At 37.0% G+C, this 19,034-nt stretch overlaps 2 protein-coding genes across 2 annotated transcripts; one reads left to right on the forward strand and one right to left on the reverse strand.

Moving 5' to 3' along the window:
* Window positions 1-1,131: 1,131 nt before the first annotated feature.
* Window positions 1,132-4,160, reverse strand: LOC131327181 (UPF0481 protein At3g47200-like). Its single transcript, XM_058360220.1, has 2 exons — window positions 3,534-4,160; window positions 1,132-2,262 (listed from the first exon to the last, which is right to left on the reverse strand). The coding sequence occupies exons 1-2, from the start codon at window positions 4,020-4,022 to the stop codon at window positions 1,246-1,248; spliced, it is 1,506 nt and encodes a 501-aa protein (XP_058216203.1). The 5' UTR covers window positions 4,023-4,160; the 3' UTR covers window positions 1,132-1,245.
* A 10,220-nt stretch (window positions 4,161-14,380) lies between these two features.
* On the forward strand, window positions 14,381-16,132 carry LOC131327917 (clathrin light chain 2-like). The gene is made up of 4 exons (XM_058361037.1): window positions 14,381-14,534; window positions 14,868-14,931; window positions 15,116-15,264; window positions 15,591-16,132. Exons 1-4 carry the CDS (start codon window positions 14,394-14,396, stop codon window positions 15,951-15,953), a joined length of 717 nt encoding a protein of 238 aa, XP_058217020.1. The 5' UTR covers window positions 14,381-14,393; the 3' UTR covers window positions 15,954-16,132.
* Window positions 16,133-19,034: the final 2,902 nt, after the last annotated feature.

Genomic DNA, 19,034 nt, shown 5'->3' on the forward strand with positions numbered 1-19,034 from the left:
GATTAATCGAGATGCGAACCTTAACCTATTTTTTCATCGACCCTGAAAAGCCTGCTCATATTCATTCGTTCGACTCCTATTTTTTTTGATTTGGCGAGTTTCGACTCCATTTCTGTTGGTTGGAATTGCTTTTCATCACGGAAATCAACAAACAATATCTTTGTTATACTGGAGTACTTGGTAGTGTTTTGCATGGAAATGGAAGAGGATTATCTGGGTTTGAGCTGGAAATGACCATGGTATCAAATTCGATCACATGCTTGAATTGGACCCAATAGAAACTGGAAAGGGTCTAATCAAGCATGTCAATGATTGTTTGGGAGTTTGAATTTGCAATTTTTATTGAGCTAACAAACATACATAACTTCACCTTGAAAGGTTTCAAACTCACATGCAAACGCGGATAAGATGTTGAAGCAAAGCCAAATGGAACTATTGCACTTGAACAAATTGAGCAAATCTGCACACAAAAAAGTTACCAGCACGATTTTAAAACACACAACTATGTCCGAAACCGTAGGATGCAAGTGGAACCGTCCGGACACAAATTTGCATCTCTTTCATTATAGATTATAGCCATCCACTGATCAGAAACATTCCCTAAGAGATACTCTTCCAATTCTACTTGAAAAACATGGCGAAATGTTGATTATCCGAAGGGAAATAAGAGATTAGAATTACATAACACCCATATTATTATAGCCATCCACTGATCACATTCTCACTTTCAACCTCGCGCACACAAACAATGGGGACTGGAAAGCACCAAAGGAATGCACAACACTACTTCCAATTACACCATCAATGTCTGTGTGTGTGTATATATATATATATATATATATATATATATATATATATATATATATATATATATATATATATATATATATATATATATATATATACGGGGCGGTTCCGGAGACCTCTAAAAAAACCCTCCAAATCTTAATCTCATAGTTCCCGATCAAATTTCGATGATCCGAACCGCTCAATGCGTTCAGAATGTGATTTTAATGGTGCCTAGCAGAAATTGGCAAAAAACTAACTGAGAAGGGCTTGATTTGAGCAGTTTTTTTATTGAACCGTGCAATAAAGTTCAATAAAAAACTGTTTGGATGAAGCCCTTTCCGGTCATTTTTTTTGCTGATTTCTTACATGTACCCTTAAAATCACATTCTGATTATATTGAGCGGCTCGGATCATCAAAATTCAATCGGGAACTTGGGGGGTTTTTTAGAGGTTTTTTTAAGGGTCCCCGGAACAGCTACATTCACCATTTTTACCAAAATCGCGGGCGAATTGAACCAAGGATATGACAAAAGCAATGAAGCCGACACAGAAAGCTATGAACGTCCACGGAGAATTAAAATACGTGCTTGCCAAGAGTGCCAAATTCTTCGGCCAAAAACGCTTGCTATACTGTGTGGCTTTGATGCCCGTGTCAAGGAAGTAATTTCCTATATAACATTGCTTGCACAGCTTGCTCAATAGAGCGCTGGCCTCGCTGGTACCCAAATAGTTAATCACGACTCCGGCCTTTTCGAGCACTTGGATATCTTTATCAGAGTTGACGAGTATGTCCATGAGCCATGCATAGGACGAAACGTGCTGCAAAATGCCAGGGCAGCACTGTTCAAGGGCAATGAGGTTCCTGAGGTATGACTCCGTGCTGTCTTCTATCACAAGCGGTGGGATTATGAAACAAGCCCTACGACACCACCAAAATAGGCCTTTAGGTTCAATGAACTTGATATTGAACAGAGTGTTTCCTAATGCATCGGGAACAAACTTGACTCCTGCATAGGCGAGTTCTGATGCGGAAGGCATGACAACTATTTCACTAGTTTTTTCCCTGTTTGTTTGATCAAGAGGTGGAATGTAACCATCATGTAGGTTATGGAGGATATGATAGTACTTAGCAGCAGTTTGAACTACTACTACTTCTTCTTCTTCTTCTTCTGCTGCTACTGCTGTTGTAGAACCAAGAACCATAAGGACACCGTCACTAACCGAACACCAAGTACTTTTGGTGCTGCCACTGTTGTTGGAATTTCGTCTCGGCGCCATCCAGAAGCGATAGCAGTTCCGCACATAATCGGTAAGTGACCAATTCTCATCGCGATGATTAGGGATCCAATCCACAGTGAGCCGAAACAATTTCTCAAGTACAAAGAAAGGAATCTGGTTCTCCAGTAGTACCAAGTCGTTTTGCACTTTGTAGAAGGTCATACTGTTACAAAAAATAGGATCACTTTCTGGTACCTGTTTTTTGGAATGAAATATCATTAATTAAATTTGTATAGCTTGATTTATCTGACAAATTATTTGGATTAATTTGATACTTACACCTTCAACAAAAGAAGCTAGCCTAGCTAACGTGACCAAATTTGGGGACATTTTTTTTCCTTGCAAATGGTACACGTTTGGCGAAGGAATTTTATTTTATTTTATTTTATTTTTTTTTTTTTTGGGGGGGGGGGGGGGGGGGGGGCTTATTAAAAAACTAGCAAGGAAAGTACATTTCACCGCAAATATATTGTGTCCTTTCAAATTTCAATGATTGAACGCAAAATTTTGTGGATTATATGTTTTTGTTCCACGAAAATTGTACTAATTAGGTGAGGGAAAAACTTGACTAACGAGAAAAATATTCGTTGCACAGTTAGATTACACGTAATTGTACTTCACGAGGAAGTATAAAGGGAATAATCCCTTTTAAAAACTAGAATTTAAAAATATTAATATTTTCATATGCTGTTTCAATAACAACGGATGTCACCTAGCTACATGCACCATATATATAAAGAACAGATTTACCCAGCAAAAAATGTCGTGTTTACAAAGGTTAAACTTGCTCAAAAAAGCCCTATACGCTACGAAAGTACTGAAAAAGGTAAAGAGTATTGGGATTTGTCCCACATCGGTTAAATATCTCCTCCAAAACTAGTATATGAGCTTGGACAGCCTCTTTACTTTTTGCCAATTGGTTTGGAGTTGGATGCTTTAACATGGTGGAGTTGGATGCTTTAACATGGTATCAGAGCTAGAGTTTCGGAGGCTTTTCCCTTTTGTTTGTGCCATAGTTGCACTTTATCCCATTTGTTTGTGCCATAGTTGCACTTTATTTCACTGTGATTCGTGTGTTCCGAATCCTTTGTTGACCTCTCCACGTGCGAGTCAGGGGTCGCTCGTGCGGGAGAGTATTGGGATTTGTCTCACATCGGTTAAATATCTCCTCCAAAACTAGTATATGAGCTTGGGCAGCCTCTCCAAACACGCGAATCACAATGAAATAAAGTGTAACTATGGCAGAAACAAAGGGGAAAAGTCTCTGAAACTCTAAATCTGATACCATGTTAAAGCATCCAACTCCAAACCAATTGGCAAAGAGTGGAGAGGCTGTCCAAGCTCATATACTAGTTTTGGAGGAGATATTTAACCGATGTGGGACAAATCCCAATAAAAAGTATTGAAAAAAACCAAGAGTACGTTTTGTCGACTAATAAAAGAGCTGATGCTTTAAGCTTCCTTACCTCAAGGGTACGACATCTGTAGAGAAATTCGAGGATGAAACAACCATCGACCAACATCATTTCCTCATCCAGCGTAACTTCTTCTGCGTAGTATTTCTTTGCATTGTCTAACGATGTCTTCATTTCCGCTAAACATTCCTGTAGCACCCTTAACTTTGTCTGTTCTACTAATTCTTGCGGGTACTTCATTCCTGCGGTCAACCGAGAGAGTAGGTAATTCGTGTAGCTCAGTTTGACGTGTTGCAAGGGTGTTTGGAGGTGTTCGTCTTCTCGGTGAAGAGGGCCAATAGCGATGAGGCGAGGGGTGTAGGCTCTTTCGTTCAGCTTCCGAAGATCTTCGGGCACCCTGAAAATGCAAGCTGAGGAGAAGAAGTATTCAGCTTTCTCGGCACCTTCACTGATTTTTCCAGCGATGGTTGATGTAAGGTGCTTAAGATCCTTCTCATAGTAGTTCTCCCCTTGACTCATTTCAGTTGGGTGTGTTTCCATTTGATCAATGAAATAAAGAAGCAGTTGTGTTATACTTGGTGGGTGAGGTTTGGGTGATAATGGTTTTGGATTTTCTATTTGGGTTTGAGCAAAACACAGACCCCCGCCATCTATATATAGAAGGCTCACAGTTTATCCCGTACAAAATTATACTAACGGGTAGAATGATTATATTGACTCGTAGCTGGCCTGACCATCATCAATTTCCTAGTAATTTCATTTATCCCGTAAAAAATTAATTATAGTAGTAATAAGTTTATTCTTCTTTTGATTTTCTCACACATCACGTAACTACTACAAAGTAGACAGTTACTAAGGTACATTCTACACGCACTTCAATCAAAAAAAATCAAAATTAGGTAAAAAAACTTGTACTTATTAGGAAAGTTAATGATAAACACGTAAATGTTTACAGAAGCATCCCTAATTTATTATTGCTAAGTCTATTTAGTTTATTATTTAATGTTTTAATACTTGATTTTTGTATCGTAGGTATTTTGGAAAATAAATTGGAATACATTTTAGGTCATGGCTAGATCTACAAGAATTGGACCTTAAAAATGTTTTAACTGTGTGCACGTGATCGTGAAGGTGTAATTAGCAGCAAAAAAATAAAAATTATACATGTTTTTATGATGGGCCAAAGGGGCTACTATTCATTACAGCTTATTTTGACTTGGACCAAGTAAAAGAATTAGGCCTGGCCCACGATTTTGACGGGCAACAGGAGAATAGTACTTTTCACAGAGAAGAGTCGAAGAACGGGGGCGGCGGAAAAGAACCACGGACACATTGAACAAAACAATGAAGAGAGATTGATTTTCCGCTTGACAAAAAAAAAAAAAAACAATGAAGAGCGGGCTGTGCACGACAGGGGACTTTTCGACGACAGATCAGTTTTTCAACTTTTCTTTTCTGTTTTCGCTTCACGTTTTGATGCTTTGCTCAATTATTCGCACTCCGATAATTCGTATTAATTTTCGTTCTTCATTAAAGTTGTTCGTTGGAACTTGTTTAATCTATTTATTCTGTTTATTTAGTATTCGGAAGCATATTTCAAATTAGTATTTCTTTCGTTTCTTACGCAATAATTAGTGAGTAGTCGTATTCCGTGGCCAAGTTGAACATGTCTTGCTCCAATTTTGAAATAAAAATGAAAAGACAATTTTAGGTTATTAAAGAACATTTGTTAAACAAACCCGTGTATTGTCGGAGCCCATGTGAACGGGACCCAAAACACATTTTTCGTTGCGCATGAGTGAACGGCGACCATAAGGATTCGCATCTTTCAGGATATCTTTTTCTCAGTAAAATCGAACGTTTGAAGAACATTGAATGGAGCAAGTTAATCCGGACTTGTTGCGAGTACTATGAATCCAACAACCGTGCCTCCTTTTTAATTCTCGAGAAGAACTTATTATTTCTTAGCTTAATTAAATCCCAATCAATCGACAAGGTGTGGCTACCTAATAGTCCGTTAAATTAGTAACAATCCAAGTTTGTAGTAAGCACACATCATCGTCTCTGTGGATTAAACTCCGATCTCACCGGATATTGTGCTACATCGATCTCCGCCCTACGCTTAGGGCAACCCATTAATTTAGGACTATAAAATCGTCAAGCAGTTAACATAAATTATCAAACGAACGAATTGCTTAAATTTAGAATACGTGTACTTTTTTGGTAGTAATTAAATACTCCTTTTGTCCTAAAACAATCGTCTGGTCTACCAAACGAGAGCCGGAAATAATGCATTTTGGTTTAAAAAAATTTAATTGTTTTCCTAGCAAGATACCAGATATCAACAAGTTCTTTTAATTATATAAAAAATTTTGAAATTTTCAAATAGAAACACAATATTTTTAAATTTCAGTGTAACGGACTGGATATTCTACTCTCAAAAATTAAAAATTTTGATTAAGCACTTACTACTATCCATCTGAGCTAACTTTTTATAATTTCCTAACAAATCATTTTGTACAAAATACTAAAAGATTTTAATCACCAAATTAGCTCTCATGAAATATTGTCATTATTTTCTTCGTCCATTTTTAAGTGATACTCTCTTAAGGAAACATTTGATAAGTGTTAAAATATACATATTTTGGCCCTCCAATCTTCATTTATTAGTTCTTTATTTTTTATGTGTTTTTATGTTTATAGGTTGCTCGAGTGCGTTGTCCGAGACTTTGGATAAAAAAAAGAATTTTGTAGAAGTTCTAGATTAAAATGCAAAGTCTTTTGAAGTTAAATGGCTAATGTTTTATACTATGAAGTCCAAGGGCCTTTTGTGTTATTAGGGGATTAAAACCCTACTCCTGTATATGTAAGTCCGTCGAAGTACTGACTTTGAAGAGAGGCTGCTGGCTGCTGCCGTGGAACACTTTTTCGTCCGCACAACAGAGAACGGGACAGCCCATAGTTTTGTTTCGAATTTTATTCTTTTTAAGTTATTTGAAATTTTGTTTAATTATTCACACTTTAGTAACTCATTTTAATTTATGTTCTTTATAAAAGTTTTTCATTGGTCCTTATTTAACTTAGATCTTTTGTTTATTTTCATCTCACGTAATAAGAACATGTTTCAATAGAGGGTTTCTTCTATTTTATGCACAATTATTAGTGAGTAGTCGTACAGGAAAGGTTGCGGGGTGATTAGCACGTCGTGATCAGTTCGGACATTGCTCCTATTTTCAAACAAAAAAAAAAACAATTTTAGGTTACTAAAAAACATTTGTTAGACGAACCTGGACATCGTTGGAGCCCAAGTGAATGGGAGAATGGGGGTCCAAAACCTATTCTTCATTGTGCATGGGTAAACGGCAACCATTAAGGCTCGCATCTTGTGGGGTATCTTTTTCAGTCTGAAATCAAACGTTTTAAAGAACACCGATTGGAGCATATATATGACTCCGGGCTGTTGCGAATGCTATGAACTCTACGACGGTATCTTTCTTTTAATTATTTGAAAAGTATAATCAATTTCTAGGTTTTAGTTAATCTCAATCAATCGACAAGGGGTGGCTATCTAAGAGTCCGTTTAAATTATAACAGCTCGAGTTTTTAGTCAGCATACATCACTGTCTTGCGGATTCGACTCCAGACTTACAAAATGTTGTGCTACGTCGGTCTTTGCCCTACGTTTGGGGCAACCTATTAATTTAGAATTAAGAAATCGTCAAGCAACATCATTATTATATCTTTCACATCAACTTTTACTTTCACTTTTCATCATTATCATCCACTTTTACCTATTAACTCTTTAACCATTAATTTTTTAAAAGGACAAAATAATAATTGTATACATTTTTACCCATTAATTTTTCAAAATAGACACTTATTAAGGGACATTCCAAAATAAACTACTTGACTATTATTTGGGGACGGAGGGAGTAATATTTTTTTAATTTGTACTTTTGAACTTTTACTAAGAACATTTATGTGAGTTGGATATTTTCTTTCATTTATCGAATGATTGAAGTATTTTGAGGGGCAAACTCACGGTTGTATTGGGCATAAGCTCGCGTGCATTGTGTGTGTGTCTCTCTCTCTCCCCGCACTGAATAATAATTACTCCTACACATTAGATTGTAAGTTTTGCGCACCAATTAATTCTGTTAAAAAAAAAACTTATATTATTCACTTTCAATTATAAAATCAATGGTAACATTTTCCTTCACCAAAAAGTAAATGTAAACATAACATTAAAAAGAAAACAAAAAAAAGGGTAAATACAAAATGAATAGAATATTATAAATTTGGTGTTTCTAGGTTGGTGGGAGGTAACAAATTTGTAGATAGAGAAAGTGGATTGAAAATTGGATTCAATTAATTTGGTGTTCGTTATCTCTGCTCGAGATGCTCTAACCATCACATTCATTGCCTTTGTCATTCGTTTATCCAAGTGAATCACTCCCCTATAGGTTTCATACCAAAGGCGTCGGCATCAAAATTGAAGAGGATCATTGCATTGAGGATTTCAAGCGGTTCTTTCATTTGGTGTAAAATATTAAAAATTATGCATTGAAAGTTCTTTACTCTTTTATCCGAAAATTGTACGTCCTTCTATACTGCTACTAGACTATCTTTACGGGACAAAATGAGTATATACACACACTCGTACAAGAGTGAAGTGTATGTTAGCCAAACTAGTCCTTTGATTTTGTGCAAAAGAATTTATAAATTATGCACGAAAAGTGATTATTTTAATTTTACAAGTGTACATCTTTCGTGATGAACTATATTGTAGGATGGATGGAGTATATACATTCGTAAAGTCTACACTCACCGCACATAGGCCACCACATAGATTGGGCCCCACAAAAATACAGAGCAATTTTGCCCCTAAGAATTCTGAAAATATACTTACCGATATCCATTCTAGCTGATTTTTTACAGGGTTCCATAGATAAATATTTTAAAATTTATGAATGTGTTTTTCCTATTTTTGTGAGACCCCGGAGTGGGCCTCACTAAGCGTGCGGTGGCCTATGTGCGGTGAACGTAACAGTTCTGATATACATATATCAATAAGAGTGTGTTACCAAAATTGTTTAGGTGTCAAATTCGTTGAACTCAATTACTAATGTTAGTGGTAATTTCCCAAATGAGCTAAAAGTATTAAAATGACGATTTTAGTACTTTTAGCTAATTTGAGAAACTACTCCTTATTTGTTCATTATTTAGCCCGTCCCATTGTCATTGTTCTTTTTTGAATTACGTGTCATTTTTTAACTGTTTATATATTTCAATATCTAATATTTTTCATAATTGTGAAAATTTTATATTATAGAACTAATCGAGATCTACCAAATAAGATTTATATTACATATTTTTTAAGATTCACTCTAAAAGATATAGGCAAAAACATAAAATAGACAAACAGGATAATGAACAATGAAAATAAGACAATTGGAGTATTATTTTGTTTGGAATTTAAGAAATTCAGGCCCATTTTGTTTCGGCTTTGTTTGCTGTGAAAAGTGAAAGAGAGAGAAGAGAGAAAGAACAAGAAAAAACTTTCGTAACTTTGTTCGGTCGGATAGTGAAATTTATTCTATCTTTTAGGGTGCTGCTAAATATAATTGCAAATTTACTACATGTAGCCAATTCATAAAAGGAAATTTTGGGATTCTCTTTTATGAATTGACTACATGTAGTAAATTCGCAGTTGTATTTAGCCGGCCCATCTTGTATGATTTGTTGTGGAATTTGTAGTCAGGCAATGAACGTGATGACATCACAAGTGATGTCTTGAAAATGAGGTATGGATGACCTCATCCATGAGGTAGGAAGAACAGTCAATGGGTGGGAAAAATTATTCGGTGGTTACTAAAATTCAGATCCCCTAAATGATACTTTAGTATATAAAATAATAGAAGAGTAGTGACCTTTTTTTTTTAACATGGTAGGAAACTTTCCTTCATACAAAAAGCATATCTGTACATCAAAAAAATTTATTACTCCGTATCACATTACACAGAGGATTCAATAATTCATCATGAAGAACTAATCAATAGGTCTCGTTTCCCAAATACAAATATCAGAATTAATCTTGCAAATCCGAAATTGTCGGAGTACATTTTTTGATCTACGAATGAAAAGAAAATCACATGTCCTAATCCGATCAACTTCTCGACGAATTTCTTCGATAACAATAAATACTTTCGTAGGTTATAAGACCTTTGCCACCTAAAATATGAATCAACTGTTGCGAGTTGTCCCTCTTCCACCATACGTGAATTCATCTATAAATCTTTTGTTGCCGATAAAAAAAGAAAAAAAGAAAGAAAGTTGTGAGGCATTCCTGCACGCCATGGCATCAACACACAAAGCTGACAACAACCACCTCAAATGAAAGGGATTATGGATATTCCTGTGGTTGCTCTCTGCCAATGAGGTCCCGTTTCAAATAAAATGTTTGCAGTACAATTTATTAGCTTTTGTAAAGTTGTTCACACTAAATTAAAACATTCAACACATTTTCTCTCACAAATAACCAAAACATTTTCTACACTTTTAATTCAATAGAAACAACTTAACGTTTATGAATTTCAAGAAATACTCAATAGCTTAATGATTAGCAGATATTCCCGGCCCCTTATAGGTCTTGGGGTCTCTCTCATCTCCACTAGGTTTAAGTATGATGATTGTGTGCCATTCTAGCTCATGAGTAATAATTATTTGGTGGTCTTGAGGTACTGTCATGCATGCATGGTGCTTGGTGCTCCAACACCCTTATCCACCATACGCTTATGTGAGAATGTGGGGATTGTAATCTATACACTTAGTACTGGGCTCCACAAAAATGTGTAGTGACTAAAAGTGTTATGACAGCCCATGACAGTATCCTCACGATCACCAAACAATTTTCCATTCCCGTGGAGAGGATCGTTAGTATGATTAGGTCCCGGTCCAACAAAACGCTTTCATATCAGGCAAGAGCCCAGCTGAAGGGCAAAGAGTGCGACGAGAGAAAAGAGTATTTCAATTGGTATGAAGTTTGTCTTCCACCCACTTTTGTGTATATGTATATACATTATTTGCATGAAACTATCTTTTTTCCTTTCTTTCTTTTTTTCTTTTTGCGAGGAAATGGAATAAATTTCAAGAGTCGTACATGTCGATCCTCTGATGCGCATGGCAATAGGAAAAAGGTTTTCATTAATTTTTTTTCCCGTTCCGTTCATCGAACGGATAGGAAGCTAGTATGTATAAACAAATTAATTTGTGAAGTGAGGAAAAATAATACTCCAATGTAATGTCTCTTTCTTGGCCCAGATAATTTATTATTTGGTTAAATTTTTTTTTGCTTGGCTATTATTTGGTTAATTGGAAGTACCGATAGAGAGATGTGGTTCAAATTAAGTATTCCTAGAGATATTTAATTTGTTTTTCATTTTCAGCAATGAAAGAGGTTGGTGGTACAGTAGTTTTGAGTTTCAATCAGTTAATGGGTACTAAGTCACTAAGTCTCTTTGAAGACAAATGAATTTACATAATATAATCGTATGGGACCTCACTGACAATCTCCACCAGTTTGCTTCACCACAACTAAAGAAAAATGAGAATTGAATCCATTACCTGGTTTTTTTCAATCACCATGCACGCTCGCAATCTTCTGTTTTATCGCCATTCTAGTAAACAGCCAATGCTTGGAGGAGGATCAAAAATCTTTGTTACTTCAATTGAAGAATAGCCTCCAGTTCAATCCTGATTCCTCCATCAATTAAGTTGGTGAATTGGGCTCGAACCAACGATTGTTGTCAATAGAATGGTGTGACCTGTGACCATTCCGGCCGTGTTATAGGTCTCGACCTGAACACGGAATCAATCTCCGCAAGTTTAAACCACTCGAGTAGTCTTTTCGGACTGAAGTTTCTAGAGAGAACTGAACTTTGCTTACAACAACTTCAACTCCACACAAATTCCATCCAGTTTTGGAACCCTTACCAATCTAAGATATTTGATTGGGTCCCCCTTTTTGCTTTCCAATTGCAGTTGATGGAAAGTTCAACACAAATTCCATCCAGTTTTGGAACTGGACCTGTTAGAGCATTGTTAGAGAGGTTTATCCAAGTGAGATTCTTGGATCCTTGAAACGAAGTATGGGACCTGTGAAATTGTTTGACGAAAAATCTAAGTAAACGAGGTGACATAGGTTTGCCAGTGAATTCGGAATCGGTCCACTAAAGTAACAGTGGTGAATCTGAATCTTTCTTAGCTCCATCAAATTTCCAAGAGATTCTGGTAAATTCCCTGAAAAACTGGTGTTGTAAGGCACCAGATCCCAAAGGGATCCATACTCTTGGAAATCAGGTAAAGAACCATTGAGTAGTGGATTTTCTGACAAATCCAGAGTCTGTAGTGCTTGTACCTGCTTAAATATGATGTTTGGAAACATTCCAAACAAGTTCGAAGATCTAAGAATCAAAACCATCAAATTCGGTACACATATTTTAAATTCCGTATATGTGGTACCCTTAGATATTAATTGGATTCGACACTCATTCTGGCCAAACGATTAGACAATAATGTAAATTTTCTTTTATGTTGTGTGAGACATACTTATGGTCCACATATTTTAAATTCCAAGTATTTTTTGTCGCTTTTCTTATCAAAAATACTGAAGCCACACACAATGTATTATACACTTGAAAACACGTACACTCACAAAATTCCAAGAGACCCACTCTGTGCAGTATGCGTGAGGCCCTTGTGCATTTAGTAGGGTGTGTTCTATGCGAAATGGGGGAGACTGTTGTGCACAAGTGCACAGCATTGTTGAAAGTATGCCTAGAGATATTTTGTTTTTCATTTTAAGCAATGAATGGCCGAGCCCCGTTCACTGTCGAGATGAGATTCAAGCCGTCGATCGGATCCTATCCGACGAATCGTGTTGTACACAAGCATGTTGTTCACGGCTTGATACCATGTTTGCCTGAAGATTTATGATTCCAGATTACTGCACGAGGCCGAATACAACACTGGGTCAGCTCTTTTCTTGTCTGCTGTATTCTGGGCAGCAGCTACTGCATTCTGGGAATCTTATATTCTCATGTCCTTGGCTGGACTTCATATCGTTTGGGCGGATACTCCCCCCCCTATGTTGGGTTGTGATTTTGATATTATATTCTCATGTTCTTGTACTGCTTCCTTGTTTGAGTTGACTTCTTATCAGCTTTGGTTTGAGTAGCAGATGATTGTCGCGGGATAGGTTGTTAATCTTGTTGGGATATTGTCTTCGCATTGTGATGCTTTTCTCGGTCCTTTTTTGTACTAGGTTTTTTCTAATCAATAAAATTTTGCTTTTGCTGTTAAAAAAAAAAAAATGTTGTACACATGTGCATAGCATGCTCCCTGGGTTCCGTTTTGTGCACGCCTGAGCCTTGGGCCCTCAAATTTTTCTTAAAATTAGCAACCCCAAAATTCCATCGGGTGTTTAAGCCAATTACAATTAAACCCATACAAAAAAATGGGTCCTTTTTTTAAAAAGAATTGTGATACTTAAGAGATACATTTGCATACTTGGATTAATGGTCACTACTTTTAGAAATTAAATCTAGCGTATCACATTTTTTTTTTCCAGATAGATTATTACTTTTTGTTTTTGCTCATAAAAATATTAAGTTCGTTTTGAACCCCGAAATACCAAGAACGACCCTAGTTTTGTGCATGTCTCTAGCGCTTCTCCTTGTGATTATGTAAGATTGTCAAACCTAAGCAATCACTTTAACAGCTACACCCATTGAAGGATGCTGGGTGGTCTCAAATAAGCAATAAGTGGGATCGAGGAAATATTGACGGATTTTGAAAGCTATCAAAGACCAATTTATTAGAGGGGACACAATGATGTAGAACACACGGAGGCTTAATTTCATGATCAATTTGACCGTTCGAAGCCTCGAAAGCCCAAACGTTGTTTAATTGCAAATTACCCAATTTGGCAACTTTCAGACGAGCTCGGATCGAGCCCAAACTTGGTGGGTTGACTTATTTTCACGCTGCGGTCAATACACATCAACCCTAGTTGATGATTAATGGTGTTTTTCGGCTTATTTCTTTCGATTAGGCCTCCAATTGGACGTTTTTGCCATTTTAGAAAATATTTGTGTCGTTAATAACTTTTAGCGTATAATTCCGTAGAAGATGATTCATTTTAGGAAAATCATGTTTTTCTTTTCTTTTTCCAATTTTATTAATTTCCCCAAATTTTGGGAATTTCCATTTTTGAGTTAGGGTTTTGCTAGGGTTATGTCTTTTTCCTATAAAAGGGGTTGTAACCTAATGTTTAAGTAGTTTTTTATCAATAATATTCAGACTTTGTCTTTTTCTTGAGGATTCAAGAACTTCTCATGGCTACAAGTACCTATCATTCGTTTATTAGTCCTCCTCCTACATGTAAATATTAGTCCTACTCCTACGTGTAAATATTAATGTGAGACGTGAGATGCGATACTTTACTGTTGGCATTTTCCTAGCCTATATTTGATTTTTGGTAGAAAAAGAACTACGGAAAATGGGAGAAATGGGGCTGCTCAAAACAGCAGCAGCAGCCGTAGGAAAATACAAGATACAGGGGAGGAGAGAGGTGAGGCTCTGTATCTCACGTTTTTTACAAAAAAAAGGGGCAGCTTCTCTCCTGCCCTACATTCCTTACATTTCACTTTAAATACTACTAGCGTCCTTACATACAAAATAGATATGGGTTTTTCCTAACACTTGGGCCACTAAACAAAAGATGGTAAAGCTAGCCCATTACAAATCATTAACTTTGGTCCAAATAAATTAAATAAAAAGACAACAATGCATTAATTTTAACATTTACACGTATATGATCTTAGAGTTGTGGATTTCACGGATTGTGAGTGAATGTGCAGACTGAATGCAATTCGATTGGCGGAGAAGGAGAAGAGGGAGAAAGAACTGTTAAGAGAAATAATCGAGCAAGCTGATAAGTACAAAACTGAGTTCTACAGGAGGTGGAAGCTTGCATGTGAGAACAACAAAGTTGCCAACAGATGAGGAAATCTGTTGGCAAATTTTGGAATATGGAAGTTCTGTGGTTCAAATTTTAAGGTGTATTCCCTGCTGCCAAAAAAAATCTCATCTAAGAAATGCCAAATATTGTATATGCTAGCTAGTTGGGTCAAATGGAATAGATTGTGTTCTTTAATTTTGTAGCAAATGAGGAAATGCTAGTTTACAAAGAGAATTTTAAAAGCAGTTTTTATGTCACCAAACGAATAGGCGACGTAGAGAAATTGCTCCACTGATTAACCATCCATGGTGATTAGTTTCACTTTGGATCTTAGGAATGTATGTCTTGTGGTCAAATGAATTCAGAGCTGTAGAATTGGGAATTTGTTTCGGCTTGCTAGAGTACAATTTGATGGCATATTGTTAGTACGTAAATGTACCTGTGGTTTTTTTTTTTTTTAATAGCTGACCTTCTACAGCAGAGGTTGAACGCCACAAAACCGGAGCCACAAAGACTTCATCAAATAATGAAAATCTAATTGGTGACTGAATTTGCTGTGAGGTACTGCGATGTCATTCTGCACTATGCCTGTGATTTTTTTGGTTATACAAAGGATATGCAAATTGGCTACTCTACATACCTGTCAGAGGATTGCCCTCAGCACCATTTTTTTGGTTATACAAAGGATATGCAAATTGGCTACTCTACATACCTGTCAGAGGATTGCCCTCAGCACCACGCAACCATCTGATATCCCACTGTGTGCTCTAAGCGCCGAAGAGTAGGTTTTGCTCCACCAAGCAGCTAACCACTTGCTGGTACTATGTAGGCATTTAAAGCACGTGAGATTTAGATTGTTGGAGCATTTTTTAAGGACTTTATTGAGCAGTTGACCTCTGGCCTCTTACACCACCATTAGTGTCTGCATCACTATCTACTGCATATGCACAGAGAGAATGTTTGAGTTCTGGACTAAATTATTCCCCTGCAACTTTGAAACCTAATACTCGGATATAATCATATAATCAAATCTTGAAATGTAAGCCCATGCCACATCTTTGTTTTCCTGACTTGGATCCATATTGCAGCTGTTTTTGGAAAAACAAGAGACGTTCCACGGAGAAGCTAACAAGAGTTACTGGAAAGCAATTGTAGAGCTCATCCCCAACGAAGTACCAACAATAGAGAAGAGAGGAAAAAAGGAGAAAGCAAAGCAGCCTTCCATTACTGTGATCCAGGGCCCCAAACCGGGCGAGCCAACCGATCTTTCAAGGATGCGCCATATACTTGTGAAGCTCAAGCATAATCCACCACCCCACATGAATCCACCGCCACCACCACCTTCATCAGAAACCGAAAAAGATGGCAAAACGGGGTCGTCACCTCCGGTTGCAGCCAACATTTCTCAGCAGACTGCTGTTGTAGCTCCCAAGGGTTTAGTTGTTGCTTGAGAAAGGGAGAGTAGTTGCATGCTGTATATGATTCTCTTTGTGAAAAGCTATTAACCTAAAGTATGTTGTTGAGTTTGTACTATAGATGACTTAAAAACGTAAGTGGCTTGTTAGTTTGAGAGAGAGATGGGGCATTTTTCTTTTGTGCAAAAGCTTGAGTCAACCCTATTGTACTGTAATTTTTTTGCTATGTTTCATTACCTCTGTCCTCGCAATATTTCTGTTAGGTTACTGACCTTCCATCAACCATTTGGAAGTCTAAACATAAAATTTTAAAATCAATTAACATAACAAAAATGGAGAGAGTTAGTTAGAGAGAGAGAGAGAGGGTGAGAGAGGGTCAAAAAATGTTATCTGGAAGAACGGCGACACAGATGGTGGGTGGATTCCGGTTATCCGAAATCGTAGGAAGGCGTCTACTGTGAAGATAAGAGACAAGGACTTTGTCACCTTGTTTGTGGATAACATCCCTGATCACAAAGATCAGGTTTGGTTGCAGAGAACTTTCAATAAGTTTGGTGTGGTTAAGGATGCCTTTATTCCAAGAAAAAGGAGCAAACGCACGGGTCATAAATTTGGGTTTGTTAGGTATGACTGTCATGTGTCAGCTAATGTGGCAGTCTCTCGGATGAACGGAGTATGGGTGGATAATGATAGATTGTTTGTTGAAGAGGCATGTTTTGGTTATTATGATGTCAAACCCAACGTGCAGATGTCAAGATTTCAGGTTGGGAAGGGGCAGATGGCCTCGGATAAGGGGATTTTAAGTAACAAGTTTAGAACAGGGGAGCTGGTGGAGAAAGGCAGTCCAGATATTTTTGGGGCTAAGCGGAATCATGGGTGTTCCTTTGCTCAAGTTCTGAAAGGGGAATCCTCTAAACCGGTGGAGGAACAGAGTATCAAACTGCAACTAAACCCTGGTGGCAATGGGTGGCTGTTTAGGAGTGCGGTAGCGGTCATGCATAGAGTTGTTTCTATGATGACACTAAAAGTTAACTTTAGCTTGGAAACTGACAAAGTTGCTCAGTTCAGATCATTAGGAGGGAGGTCGGTGTTGATAACATTCCAAAGCCAAGAGTGCAGGGATGCCCTCATTCTGCAACCGTGGATGAAGCTATGGTTCGAATCCGTGACACCGTGGAGGGGTGAGCCGGTGAGCCTTGAACGGTTTGTTTGGTTGAACTGCAGAGGAGTTCCCCTTAACGGGTGGAATGCTGAGACGGTTAAGCAAATAGGAGAGATTTGGGGGTTCTTTATCAAGATGGATGAGGCTACTCTGAAAGACTTATCTTTTGCAAAAGGTAGAGTGCTGATTGCTACAAAAGAAAATCGTCCCATTCACAGATGGATTCAACTGGAGGTTGAGGGGAGAAGTTATGATGTGGAAGTTTCAGAGGATTCCACATTTGTTAATCCAGACGAAGTGGAAGTTTTTGCTTCTAGGGTGAATCACTGTCAAGAAAAACCTCGGAGGGAAGCTTCCATGGAGTCTGGTTCAAACGTTGGAAAGGATGAAGACGATGACGTGGAACCGTGTAAAGTAGTCACAGCCAATAGAAAAGAGGGGGTTGGTGGAGGGGACAGTATAGCTAGAGGTGTAGCTCTGCATGGGCAGGATAAAGAGCATGATGGGTTCGGGGGCTCCAAGTTTGTATTTGTAAATTGCTACTCCCCCCTTGACACCCGCCCCCCTCCGGCCCCACACCCCAATTCCCTTTTTACCCCCACACCCCAATCAACCCATTTTTTATTTTTCATTTATTTACTTAATAACTTTATATTTTTTTTCGTTTTTATTTATTTAATATTATTGAAGTGTTCCAATTTTCAATCCGGTTGAATCGGTGCAAAGATCTTGCTTTTTTTATCATTTTATCTTTAATGGTCATAATAAATTTTTGGCTCTAAGGCCGTTCAACAAGTATCCTAAGGTTCTTTATTTAGTTTCAGGTTTCTCTTTGGGTGCTCATTGAAAGGTCTTGGAGCCAAAAATTCATTACGACCATTTATGATGAAATGATAAGAAAAATAAAATTTTTGCACCGGTTTAAACCAATTCAAAATTGAAACACTTATTTTTTACTCTTTATATGTATTTTTAAATTATTTAATATTATACAAGTAAGTAATCAACCAATTTTTTATTTCTCATTTATTTACTTAATAACTTTTGTATTTTTTTTCGTTTTTATTTATTTAATATTATTTAAGTATTCCAATTTTCAATCCGGTTGAATCGGTGCAAAGATCTTTTTTTTTTTTTATCATTTTATCTTCAATGGTCATAATAAATTTTTAACTCCAAGACCTTTCAATGAGCACTAGTTCATTATTTGGTTTAAGGCCTTTCAACAAACACCTTAAGGCTCATTATTTAGTTTCAAGACTCTCTTAGGGTGTCCATTGAAAGGCCTTGAAGCCAAAAGTTTATTACGACTATTTAGGATGAAATGATCAGAAAAATAACATCTTTGCATTAGTTCAAACGGATTGAAAATTGAAACACTTATTTTTGTAACTATATTTTTTAATCTATAAAGGACAAAAAAAGAAAAATAAAACAGTCGGATAAACATAATCAATTGAAATACTTTTTTTTCTCTCAATTACTTTACGAAGTCTAAAATTAGACTTAAACCTATTATTAAAGAGAAAAAAAAATTTAAACTGGAAAGAAAAAAATGAAAATAAAAAGAAAAAAGAAAAACCAAAACGGAAAAAAGAAAAGAAAAGACCAAACTGGGAGAGAGGGAGAGAGAGAGAGAGAGAGAGAGAGCGAGAGAGAGAGAGAGAGAGAGAGAGAGAGAGAGAGGGAGGGGGGTAATATGGGAAAGGGAGGTGGGGGCCGGGGAGGGGGGGTGTGTCAGGGGAGGGGGGAATAGCAGGTCTCTTGTATTTGAAGGCAAGCATTTAATACTTGAGAAGTCAAGGACGCAAGCTCTGTCCACTACAAGAAAAAGTATGTTTAGTGACGAAAAAGTGGCGACAAAATTTAATTTCGTCGCTAAATGAGTATATTTGGCGACAAAAAAATAAATTCGTCACTGTTTTGATAACTTCCTTGACGAAATTATTTTGTCA

This window comes from Rhododendron vialii, chromosome 5a (genome assembly GCF_030253575.1).
Source record: "Rhododendron vialii isolate Sample 1 chromosome 5a, ASM3025357v1".
Classification (NCBI taxonomy): domain Eukaryota; kingdom Viridiplantae; phylum Streptophyta; class Magnoliopsida; order Ericales; family Ericaceae; genus Rhododendron; species Rhododendron vialii.

Bases quoted from the DNA above. Each gene is read 5' to 3' on its own strand.
- LOC131327181 (XM_058360220.1), bottom strand. From the start codon at position 4,022: ATGGAAACACACCCAACTGAAATGAGTCAAGGGGAGAACTACTATGAG. The intron at 2,263-3,533 runs GTAAGGAAGCTT...TCCAAAAAACAG, and splicing joins ACAGATGTCGTACCCTTGAG to GTACCAGAAAGTGATCCTAT.
- LOC131327917 (XM_058361037.1), top strand. From the start codon at position 14,394: ATGTGCAGACTGAATGCAATTCGATTGGCGGAGAAGGAGAAGAGGGAG. The intron at 14,535-14,867 runs GCCAACAGATGA...AAATGAATTCAG, and splicing joins CATGTGAGAACAACAAAGTT to AGCTGTAGAATTGGGAATTT. The intron at 15,265-15,590 runs GTGCTCTAAGCG...TCCATATTGCAG, and splicing joins ACCATCTGATATCCCACTGT to CTGTTTTTGGAAAAACAAGA.